General features: G+C 40.8%; 1 protein-coding gene across 1 annotated transcript; it reads right to left on the bottom strand.

The window, feature by feature from the left end:
• Positions 1-749: 749 nt before the first annotated feature.
• OTOP3 (otopetrin 3) lies at positions 750-9,654 on the bottom strand. Its single transcript, XM_070736764.1, has 6 exons — positions 9,261-9,654; positions 8,396-8,529; positions 7,291-7,349; positions 4,618-4,736; positions 2,141-3,063; positions 750-934 (listed from the first exon to the last, which is right to left on the bottom strand). The coding sequence occupies exons 1-6, from the start codon at positions 9,652-9,654 to the stop codon at positions 764-766; spliced, it is 1,800 nt and encodes a 599-aa protein (XP_070592865.1). The 3' UTR covers positions 750-763.
• Between the last annotated feature and the right edge of the window lie 3,496 nt (positions 9,655-13,150).

Here is a 13,150-nt window from a genome sequence, read left to right on the forward strand (position 1 = left end):
GCAAAAGGGGTGAGTGGGGATTGCACGCATTATTCACTTTTACATTGATTCCTATGGGGAAACATTGTTTCATCTTACAAACTTTTCTACTTACTAACCTCGTCACAGAATGAATTAAGTTCGTAAGACGAGGCACCACTGTATTACATTTTCTGTTTTCTGCTTTATTGCCTTCACTGATGCGAAAAGTAAGAACGATTGTCACAAACATATCTAGAATGGCCTTGTATTGTCACATACGCATGATAGACACAATATTTATGTTTTGATTATAATTGTAAATAGATGCCACATCTGGGATATTTTCATTGATAGAAATGTCCTTAAGTTAAAAATGGTCCATTTCTCAGTCTCTGTTCAACGATTCAGCCATATCCAAGGATTGATGCAGTAATAAACAGTGTCCATTTCACCCAAGGGATTGCCATGCTCAACATAGTTTACCTCTCTTTCAAATTTGACATTAGCCATGTATTCTTAAGGTTAATAATTGTTCAATGTCACTGTAATTATGTTTTGTAAGCAATGTGTACAGAAGAAATCAATCCTATTAAGAGCTATTATGGAGAAATGAACCTTCCGTGATTAATGGACTACTTACCGACAAGATCAGATTATTCTTACTGACTAAGGAACTATTCAAAATGACACCACAAATCTCTTTAATGTGAAATTCTCATAATTTTATCCATTTTATTGCTGGTCTTCATAATTGCATTTGTAGCGGAATAAAAACAGCAATGTGAGAAAGTTTAGATTTGCTTCAGGCAGAGCAATACACCTCCAAAAGATCACCAACAGAATGCATTCTGTAGAATACACCCAATGGAAGCCCAAAGTTGACAATGGCAAACCAGGCAGAGTAGCCATAAAATGACTTTTCTATTCCATTCTCAAACACTGGATGTGCTCCAAATGATGGCAGAATCCAGAGCTGGAAATGAGATATAAAAATAAAGCAGGATCAGTAAAATGCGGTACTCTGAATAAAAACAACATGGTGATTTTATCTTAATTTTTGGTGCTACTTCCTACAACCTTAGGTTTTTTACGACACAAAGAGAAGATTTGAGCAAATTTTTGTTCATTTGTTTTTAACTCTGCAATTTTCATGCCAATCCATGATTCAGGTGTTTCCTGTGCCTCGTGTTTTTGTTCTTTAGCCATTTTCCTTGCCTCGGAAAATCCAATATGAAAAGAAATTTGGAAATCCTGCATCTTTCGCTGCCTTTTTGTGCTAAGTTATTTTGAACTCAGATGAAATTTTGTTTTGATCTCTTGGTGGATGCTGATCCACACGTTATTGCAGGGTCTAGTTATATTTATCCATTGTTGACAATGGTGCTTGAAAACATATGGCGGGATTAGAAAGTTAGCGTTCTTCAAATATTTAGGACTACATTTTTAACCAAGGTTTGTCACAATGCCTTTGGTCAGAGATTTCAATATAATCATTCAAAACATCTGGAGGGAACTTAGTAGGTCATCTCTAGTATCTTGTATACCAGTGATGGAGAACCTTTTTTGGCTTGGGTGCCAAAAGGGCGTGCACCTGTGTAATAGCACGCAAGTCCATGCCTACATCCATAAGGCAATGTCTTCCCCCGTGCATGTGCACAACCTCCGTGCTGCCGCCTGCAGATGCACACAACCACCTGCACTGCCCCCCCATGTGCACAGTCCTCACTGAAGCCTCTGGATTTCTGGTAGGCCCCTTGGGCTGTTTTTCGCTCTCCCCAGGGGTCAGGAAAGCCTCCTGAAGCTTGGGACAGTGAAAAACAGCTCAACAGGCCAACCGCCTGGGGAGAGCAAAAATGGCCAAAAAGGCCAAAAATCAGATGGCCAATGTGCTGGAGCTGACATAGGGCAATACCTCATCTGCCCACAGATACGCATCCTGTGAGCCACCCCAAGTCTTCGGAGAGGGGTGGCAATCTAATCCAATCTAATCTAATCTAATCCAATCCAATCCAATCCAACCCTAACCCTAACCCTAACCCTAATCCTAATCTAACCCAATCCAATCCAATCCATCAATAAGGCTTTGCATGCCACCTGTGGCACGTGTGCCATAGGTTCACCATCACTGTTGTATACAGTAGGCTATGGCTTCAATTCTGTCATTTATATTAGTACTTACAATGATATTGCACATGATCAGGAAGCTGGAGATCTCCTTCAGAGCTCTTCTTTTCCAGTTCAGATGCCTGTAGGCCTTGATGTAAGCCCACGAAACATTCTGATTTCCCTGTCTTGTCCTTAGGTTATCCGTGTTTGGGGAGCTGTCTTCACATTTCTCTCTCACACTTTTGTCTGTCTCCTCACGGGCAGGGGATGGGGCAGATTCTTCATGGAGGTGAGATAGAACCTGATCCTCATTAGTCAGGGAGGGAGGCCCTTGGGTGGACTGTGCAGCAAGCCGAGAGTCCTTACTCATCAGTAGTGGTTGCCTGTGGAGCCCCTCAATGATGAAGATATTCTGGGAAATGTGTTGAATGATGAGGCTTATTGAATAGGCTAGAATGATGCTGTTCAACATGGTTATTGGATGGGTGGCCACAATGGCTACAATGGAAAAATACGAGATGGCAATTTGGCCTAAGGCTGTTCCCATGAGCAGGATGACATCAAGGCTTCTGGTTGGATTTTTCAGGGTGTCCAGCTCCCTTTCTTCTAAGGCATGGATAACAGTTCCAGCCAAAGCTGCCACAGTCATTACAGGCAATAAACAAATGTAGTAGGAATAATACAGTATGAATGACAAAGGGCTAGGGAAAGAACTGGTGACTTGGATTTGATAGAGCATGAAAATGCAAATACCAATAATTATTGCAGCGATACCAAGCAAAGGCCCCCAAATGATGCCATGGAGTTTGAATTTAGGCTGGATTCCAGAGGTATGGCTCTGAGTTATGCGCCGGCCCACATTCTTCCACATGACATACAGCATGGAGCAACAGATCAAACAATATTCTGTATTGAAGGGATATAACAAAATATATCCCCTTTGGAACATCTTGCAGATGGCCGCGTTTGAGTTGTTGCAGGAAAACCTCAAATTACCTGAGCAAGATAGGGAACATGAAAGATTATGCAGACGGTAGCTATGAGATTTCCAGATTTGCTTGGAACAAAATGCATAACATTATAATATGTTAACATCTAGGCTGAATAAGGAATTTTCTCAGACTTTGGTGCTCCCTTCACACCCTGTTTCCCCCAAAATAAGACATCCCCTGATTATTCTGTCGGGCTCTCTGGTAGAATCCTCCCAAAAATTCACAGGTACAAATTTCAGACACACACACGGTTGAAAATTCAAAACAATGTTCGTTATAATGAAAATTCACTTAAACCAAGCCCTCTTTTGGTATAGCCAAGTGCACTCGTCTCCAAACAAACTGGTAATTTGTACAAGTCCCTTATCAGTTCTGTGATACTTATCTTGCAGCTGTGAGGCAATTCACAGTCCTTCTTCTTTCACAAAGTGAAACACACTTTGCCCTGGTTTAGTTTCAAAGTGGGGAAAAATCAGTACACAAAAAAGTCAAAGTCAGTAAAGCAGTCACAAAACACAAAGGATCAGATAATCCTCCACAATGGCCAAACCCACAGGCTGCTATTTATAGCAGCCTCACTAATTACCACAGCCCCACCCAACCACAGGTGGCCTCATTTTCTTTGATAATAATCTCTCAGTTGTTGTTGCCAATGCATCACTCTCCGCATGCGTGGCTGTATCATTTACTCTTGATCTGAATCCAAGGAGGAGCTAAATAATTGATCTCTTCTGAGCTGTCTGCCACACTCTCCTCCTCCCTGTCACTCATGTCTTCTTGGTCAGAGGATCCTTCATCAGTAAATTCCACCGGGGGCAAAACAGGCCTGCAGCATGTGGATGTCTCCCCCACATCCACAGTCCTTGGGGCAGGAGCTGGGCCAGAAATAACCAGAACACTGATAATAAGCCCAATCAGACTTTTGAGTGCATGGCAATAAGGCCAAGCGCTTATTTCAGGGTTCAGAAAAATATAAGGCAGAGTCTTATTTTCGGGGAAACACGGTAGAAGACAGAAGAACACATCCTTTGCAATGATTATGAATTTTGTTTCAATCAGCACGTGAATATTGTCTTTTCTCTGTTGAGTAGTGAAATGTTAAACGTGAAGGTCCACCATTCACTAAGCAATGCATTGATTTATCATGCTACCAATTTGAATCAGCATTGGGAAGCTTTAGACTATTTCTTTTCTATGTATTAAGGGCTGGATTTGTTATGCACATATGTTCAAAAGAGGTCGATCTTGTATCTCAATTCTTCATCTTTTACCTTGCTGATTTGCTCCCCACCTCTCTCTCATATAGAGGGGGAAAGGGAGAGAGGATTAGCCACACCAAGGTTAGACTGCTTAATCTTGGTGTGGCTAGATACACGTGTGACGCATTTCTCAGAAAAAGACCAGGATTTATCAACCATTGAAACAACCCTTTATGTCAATACAAACCCAAAACATAAAGACTGTTATTGAAATATGCGGGATGGAATTATTTGCTTTAGGATATGTATGGAAAGAAAATGTGAAATTCAATAAATTTAAAACAGAAAATGACCCTTGCCTTCATATCTTTGCAGAGACTGGTTCAATTCTGATTCAATTTGTCTGTGATCTGTATCATTAGCCACTGCTAAAAACCATAGCAGAAGGTTAGTGGCCAAGGTCAGCATTAGTCCACATCTGTCAAAGAAGGAAACACACTTTTAAAATAATTTTTGTCATTGATCTTTATGAAACAAGTTGTTTTTATACTGGTTTACAGAATATTCTCTTTTTCCAGAACACATTGTGCAGTGTGAAAATCAGCATGTCAGTAGCTGAATTGGAGATTATTCATTCATTCATTCATTCATTCATTCATTCATTCATTCATTCATTCATTCATTCATTCATTCATTTATTGGATTTGTATGCCACCCCTCTCCGCAGACTCGGGGTGGATAACAACAGTAATAAAACAGCTTATAATAATAATCCAATACTAAAAACAGTTAAAAACCCATTATTATAAAAACCAAACATATATACAGATATACCATGCATAAAATTGTAAAGGCCTAGGGGGAAAGAGTATCTCAATTCCCCCATGCCTGGCGGCAGAGGTGGGTTTTAAACAGCTTATGAAAGGCAAGGAGGGTGGGGGCAATTCTAATCTCTGGGGGGAGTTGGTTCCAGAGGGCTGGGGACGCCACAGAGAAGGCTCTTCCCCTGGGTCCCGCCAGCAATGTAAGAATTAAGAAACTGAGTTGGAATGAGAATACTTTTACTATGGAGGCAAACCTGAGAACTCCAGATAATTGTCATAAGAAGAAACAGTGAGGGGTTATGTAACAATAACAGAATTGGAGGTCATCCAGTCCAACCCTTGCTCATGCAGGTGATCTATACTGCTGAACTGCCGCCCTTTCTGATCAATAAGCTCAGCTTCTTAGCCACTGAGCCATGTGTTTGTGTGTGTAAGGCTTGTGGAACTTTTTGCCACCCCTCTAGAGCAGTTCCACTCTGGATCACAAGGCAGAGGAAAGGAGTCTTAGAATGGAGCATTCTCCTTTTCAGTCTCTTTAATTCTCTCCAAGCCCAATTATAAAACCATCCTCAAACTTCTTGGGCTTTTAAACTCTGTTCATTTAACTCTCTCTATGGTATTTCTAATTGCTGGTTAGCCACTAGCTCCGTTCTAGGATAGCTTTCAGTCTCTTTTTGAATTTGTTCTTTTTATCTTTAAATCGGTCAAGCACTCACCCAGCTTCAACACTTCTTCACATATCTCATGCACCAATGCTTAGATTTTGTCACCCTGGCAATCCACGGTCTCTCTATTCCAATCGTTCCAAATGTGGCCATCCCAGCTAATGGCAATAGAGTCGTCTTCCACAGCTTCTAGTTGAGAGGCTGATGCTGGCTCCCTGGGGGATTTGCAAGTCCTCCCCAGCCCATCAACCGCTGCCTCTCTTTTTCACCACCCCTCCAGGTGGTTCCAACCTGGTTCTGGTCTGGTTCCAGGTCCTCAAGCGGTTGGGATTTGGGGTTTCCCGCAGAGTGTGGGAGACAACCATAGTGCTGCGACCTTAGCCATGCCCCCTCCTTGTTATGGCAGAAAATTTGAAGGGCAGTGCTCAAGCTACAAAGACTTGTCTCTCTTCTGTTTTAATTCATTCGTATGTTCTATTGAGGTCCGAGTATGAATGGAAAAATAAGAAAATCTAAAGCTGTGTTTCTCAAACTTGACTAGTTTAAGTGGACTTCAGCTCCCAGAATTCCCATGCTGGTCGTTAAATTCTGGAAATTGAAGTCCACATATCTTAAAAAGTTGCCAAGTTTGAAAAACATGGTTCTAAAATTATTTAGTTTATGTCAGATTTCATAAAAACAGAACGAGACTTTTAGTTCCAATAGGTATGAGAATTATGTGTTATTTTGTAACTTCCCCCCTGTAATCTTGATACAAGACAGAGAAAAACACCCCCTCTGCATGAACAAAAGGAATGACACGTTCCGCCTACCAGAGATTTGGAAACCAGCCTTAAACAAAAAAACATATCATAATCATCACCATGTCAATCCTTCAAGTAATTGTGATTCCACCAACCAATCAAATCACTAAAACATAGTCACCCAATCTATTTGCTACATTCAAACCAAATCTCCACCCCCAACACTATATATAATGAACAAATGGCAGTTGCAAACATTCCATATTTACAGCAGCACGAAGCTTATAACTTCAGCCTGATGATGGTGAATGTGATTTCACCGAAACGTCGCATAGACACTCAAAATATTACATGGGGCAAAACCCGAACTCAGAACAATCTACAAGACAGAGAATTATCAACAGCTCCACATTAAAAAAAATGATACAAAGCAAGGGAAATCTATAGTAACACAAACATTATCATTTTTGCTGTATCTGGATTTCTGTGCCATCTGTAATTTTCTTTTATGTAATTTTGAGATTTTTACCAATTTTGCATCTGCATTACATTCATTTAGCCCTGTCATTCATTTAAGGCAGGGCTGTCAAATTCCCAGCCTGTGGGCTGGATGTGTCACATGTTGGCAATGCCCATGCCAGGTTTAGTGAAGGGGGGAAAAGTCCAGATATGTCACATGATGCTGCTGCGATGACGTGAGTTTGACACTCCTGGTTTTAAGGTAAACTGTCGGACACAGAAGAATAGACTAGAAACATTCTGAAGATGATAATATAATTGAACATTGGAAACTTTCCTACCTGGTGATGTTGTGCTCAATCTGGATACAGTCTTTTGCATGACAATATATAAAGTAGGTCTGAAAACAATGCAGAGAGTACACCTAGGTGAAGCATAGAAAAACATCTATGCAACAACTTATACAGCGGTTTGTAAAGAAAAGGGTTCCGTGTCTTGCACGCTTGGCCAAGAAAAACCAGTATTGCAGAGACGAAAACCTATTTCTCATTGTGCTACAGCCATGGCTTAAGTCACGTTCTCCATAGATACTTGTTTAGAGCTTATAAGGCCAGAGCTACAATCACATATGGGTACTGATGAGTTGTACTGGTTACCCATGACTATTAAGAAATATGCTTTATACCAGGGGTGGGCTCCAACTTATCTTGCTGCTGGTTTGCTTTGGCACCATGTGGGCATGCCTTGTGGGTGAATGGGCGCGTGCATCCACAATTTAAAAAGTAATAAAAAAACAAAGCTGAGAAAAAGATGGCAAATGGTTGCACAGTGCCGGATCTTGGTTTTTGCGCATGCTCAGAAGGAATAATAATAATGATAATGATAATGATAATGATAATGATAATGATAATGATAATGATAATGATAATGATAATGATAATGATAATGATAATAATAATAATAATAATAATAATAATAATAATAATAATAATAATAATAATAAAGATGGCTGAGGCCAGAGACCGACACCGTCATTGTGACGTCACCAGCAGATCACTACCGCTTTGGGCGAACCGGTCCAAACCGGTCTGAACCCACCCTTGCTTTATACCCTTTATCTCCAAATGAAATACTCTCAACTTCTCCTTCTTTCCATGTCTATTGAGCATCTTTCTTAAAGTAGCAAGAAACAAAAAGACTAAGGAAGCAATATCTCAGGGGCTGCCCTTTTCCTACTTTGAAAAGATGTCCTAGAAGCATAAATGAAAGTATTGCTGTACTGTGAAGCCCTGTTATGGCAATGGTAGTCTGTGTTGTACACACACAGTAGCCATCAAGCTCAGTTAATCTCTGAGTTAGTCTGCTGTTCGAAGTAGATGCCTTTCCCCCAATGGCTGCCCTTCTGTATACTCTATTTAAGAACCTGTAGTAAAGCAGGTCTATTACCTGAATGCAGATGAAGAGTATTTCTATGGATGGGAACAAGATTTGCACTTGTGATTCGCTCGGAATATAGATGTCATACCCAATCCGGAAACTGTGCAAGACAACGCTGCATGCTCCAAAAAATATTAAAGACCCTAGATGGAGATACGAAGAACCAGTTATATTCAACAATATTTATCACGTGCACAGAGAGCGCAGTATATGTAGAAAGTGAAGTAAATCAAATAAAGCAAATGTTTTTTCAATTTTTCTACAGTCTGCAGTAGGTTTTGTATGCCATGCTTCTGTGCCACCAGATACCTTTCTGATAGTGTCTGGAGGCCATAGGGCAGTGATGGTGAACCTATGGCACAGGTTCCACAGGTGGCATGCGGAGCCATATCTGATGGCCTGTGAGCCATTGCCCTAGCTCAGCTCCAGCATGCATGTATGTACCAGCTAGCTGATTTTTGGTTCACACAGAGGGTCTTTGAAGGCATTTTTGGCTTCCAGAGAGCCTTCGGGGGGATGGGGAGGGTGTTGTTACCCTCCCTGGCTCCAGGGAAGACTTTGGAACCTGGACAGGGCGAAACACGAGCCTACTGGGCACACCAGAAGTTGGGAAACAGGGCGTTTCCAGCCTCCAGAGGGCCTCTGAGGAGTGGGGGAAGCTGTTTTTGCCCTCCCCAGGCATTGAATTATAGGTGTGGGCATTCACACATGCATGATAATGCACACACATACTCTTTCGGCACTCAAGGAAAAAAAGGTTTGCCATCATTGCCATAGGGGGTTGCCGTCATTGAATAGATTGCTCACTTCTGCCTGAATATTACAAATAAACAATTACGGTATTGTGAGAAAGATATAGGGCAGCATTACTTACCTCTAACCCAAATAGCCCCTGCATGGGCATCCTGATACAAGATGGCAAATGGTTTCCTTCTTGTGAACAGCAAGTAATATGCTATCCAGCTCAAGGATAGGATCTTGAGGATGGACAGGAAAATCCAGACCTCTCTTATTGTAATGGCTACTTTGTTGAAAATCATACTGCATAAGAATGCACTGCCAAGAAACACTATATTCATGGCTAGAAGTCCAGAGAAGAGCTGCCCAGTCTTCCTGGCCTGCTTGTCACGGTGTAAAAAGGAAGAGCAACGTTGGTGGAGCCATGACGTCTCATAATGGATCTTCCACGACTCTGGTTGTGTAGTCAACGATTCATCTCCAGGTTCTTGGAGTTGGTGTTCCTCTCGCATTATTGTTTTGCTGTCCATGACAATCATTTGACAAAGTTACTGCTTCTGGAATTTTTATCTATGGTATCAAATAAAGTTAAGATTACTGAACGTGTAGGTCCTGAATACCCAACATGGCATCTGTGGACTTCCCTTGATATTGATGAGGTTCCTTGTGTCATCAATTTTTTTGGGAGGTGAGGCATATGGAAATTTGTTTGATTAAAACAAATAGGTGCGGAGGCCTCTCATTGAAAAGATGGCATTGTGCCTATATGGTTGGCTAGCTAGATCAAATAAATAAATACATGCTGAACATTTCAGTAATTCCTGGTATCATATCCTGATCCATCCTCCAGTGAGGATCACTTCTGTATCTTTTGCTGCAGAAGCAGCACTGAATCTATGTGACTCAACGTGAATCATTTCATGTGGTCTCTTAATATTGTCTCATTACAGGAAACAGTTCTGCCTTCCAGGTCCTATTATTCTGCTACCACAACATTTTTACATAAAAAGGGCTGGATAAAAGAACAGGTGCCATGTCAAAAGTACTTTGAAATGAAAATGAGGAATTGAAACATGGAGAACACAAAGATTCTAATATTTCTTAAGATGGGAAAGAGAATTGTGTTACTGGTGCAAGAGGGAATAATAAGGTTGAAGTGTTGAAACAATACCAATTGTTTCTGCCGCATGAATCCCAGCGACCGGTTAGGTCCCACAGAGTTTGCCTTCTACGAATCCCGTTGACTAAACAATGTCATCTGGCGGGACCCAGGGGAAGAGCCTTCTCTGTGGTGGCTCCAACCCTCTGGAACCAGCTCCCCCCAGAGATTAGGATTGCCCCCACCCTCCTTGCCTTTCGTAAACTTCTTAAAACCCACCTCTGCTGTCAGGCATGGGGGAATTGAAACATAGAAACATAGAAACATAGAAACATAGAAGACTGACGGCAGAAAAAGACCTCTTGGTCCATCTAGTCTGCCCTTTTACTATTTCCTGTATTTTATCTTAGGATGGATATATGTTTATCCCAGGCATGTTTAAATTCAGTTACTGTGGATTTCCCAACCACGTCTGCTGGAAGTTTGTTCCAAGGATCTACTACTCTTTCAGTAAAATAATATTTTCTCATGTTGCCTTTGATCTTTCCCCCAACTAACTTCAGATTGTGTCCCCTTGTTCTTGTGTTCACTTTCCTGTTAAAAACACTTCCCTCCTGAACCCTATTTAACCCTTTAGCATATTTAAATGTTTCGATCATGTCCCCCCTTTTCCTTCTGTCTTCCAGACTATACAGATTGAGTTCATTCAGTCTTTCCTGATACGTTTTATACTTAAGACCTTCCACCATTCTTGTAGCCCGTCTTTGGACCCGTTCAATTTTGTCAATATCTTTTTGTAGGTGAGGTCTCCAGAACTGAACACAGTACTCCAAATGTGGTCTCACCAGCGCTCTATATAAGGGGATCACAATCTCCCTCTTCCTGCTTGTTATACCCCTAGCTATGCAGCCAAGCATCCTACTTGCCTTTCCTACCGCCCGACCACACTGTTCACCCATTTTGAGACTGTCAGAAATCACTACCCCTAAATCCTTCTCTTCTGAAGTTTTTGCTAACACAGAACTGCCAATGCAATACTCAGATTTAGGATTCCTTTTCCCCAAGTGCATTATTTTACATTTGGAAACATTAAACTGCAGTTTCCATTGCTTTGACCATTTATCTAGTAACGCTAAATCATTTACCATATTACAGACCCCTCCAGGAATATCAACCCTATTGCACACTTTAGAGTCATCGGCAAATAGGCAAACCTTCCCTACCAAACCTTCCCCTATGTCACTCACAAACATATTAAAAAGAATAGGACCCAGAACAGACCCTTGTGGCACACCGCTTGTAACCTGACTCTGCTCAGAATACTCGCCATTAACAATAACTCTCTGATGTCTATGCTTCAGCCAGCTTGAAATCCACTGAACTATCCAGGGATTAAGTCCAATCTTCACTAATTTATCTATCAGCTCTTTATGTGGAACCGTATCAAAGGCTTTGCTGAAGTCCAGATAGGCAATATCCACGGCACCACCTTGATCCAACACCTTTGTGACATAGTCAAAGAACTCAATGAGATTAGTCTGACACGATTTGCCTTCAGTAAAGCCATGCTGATTTGGGTCCAATAAGTTATTGTTTTTTAGATGCTGATTTATCCTCTTTTTGAGTAGAGTCTCCATCATTTTAACTACAACTGATGTCAAGCTAACTGGCCTGTAGTTACCAGCTTCTTCTCTACTGCCCTTCTTGTGGATAGGCACAACACTGGCCATTCTCCAATCCTCAGGAACATCTCCTGTTAACAGGGATTTGTTAAACAAATCAGTCAGGGGGGTAGCAATGATAGATCTGAGTTCTTTAAGAACTCTGGGGTGGATGCCATCTGGACCCATTGCCTTATTTATCTTTAATCTTTCAAGTTCTTCTAAGACATCGGCTTCTAAGATCACATCTCCCCCTTGCCCATGTAGTTTTTGTGTATGATTCAATTGTGTGTTGTTTTTTATATATTGGGGTGTCTTTTTTGGACTTTTTAATCCAAAACTGCAATTTAGATTTTTAAATATTAGATTTGTTCCTATCTCACAACCATTGTTGTGAGCAGCCCCGAGTCTGTGGAGAGGGGCGGCATATAAATCCAATAAATCAAATCAAATCTAATCTAATCTAATCTAATCTAATCTAGTCTAGTCTAGTCTAGTCTAGTCTAGTCTAGTCTAGTCTAGTCTAGTCTAGTCTAGTCTAGTCTAGTCTAGTCTAGTCTAATCTAATCTAATCTAATCTAATCTATCACTGAATGTTTTGAACTAGAATTGAAAGGGTGGGAGTGAGAAGAAATTATAAAGACTGGTTAATTGGAAATGATGTTTAATCCCAATAATTCATGGGAGAACCACTAATTATCTGGAAGCATTCTTAGAGAAAATTGACATGATGGGGAGGTGAAGCTCAGAGCTCTGCTTAGAGTTCTATGCCCACCTGTCTGGAAAACAAGGTGAAGTAATAGACAGCACTCCAAAATGTCAAGTTGTAGAGCGACACCACTAATTTGTTTCCTGGTAAGCTGATGTTTTGTAGAAGCAAGCTATGAACCTCAAGGGAGTTCAAAAACCTGTTTGCAAATTTCCTAAACTGCCCACTCTAAGATAGGATTAGGAAGTCACTGTCATGGTCATTGAGATAAAAAAGGAACAACTTGAATCATGTATGAAGAAATAGTAAGAATGTTTGAAATGTGTACGAGGTCAAAAATTTAATAATCACCTCAAGCTATTATGTGTCTATACATAGAAAAAAGAAGTTACCTCCACCCTTGTCTGCTTGCCCAATTATGGAACTTTTGACTTTGTAAAAAAATTGAATATGTGAGAACTTTCTCAATCAAAGTTCAATAGGCTGAATTTAAACATTATTACATCATTTGTTTTAACCATAGTTTTTACATAAATTTCAGCAAGTGACTTTCTACA

Source organism: Erythrolamprus reginae, chromosome 2 (assembly GCF_031021105.1).
Source record: "Erythrolamprus reginae isolate rEryReg1 chromosome 2, rEryReg1.hap1, whole genome shotgun sequence".
Lineage (NCBI taxonomy): Eukaryota > Metazoa > Chordata > Lepidosauria > Squamata > Dipsadidae > Erythrolamprus > Erythrolamprus reginae.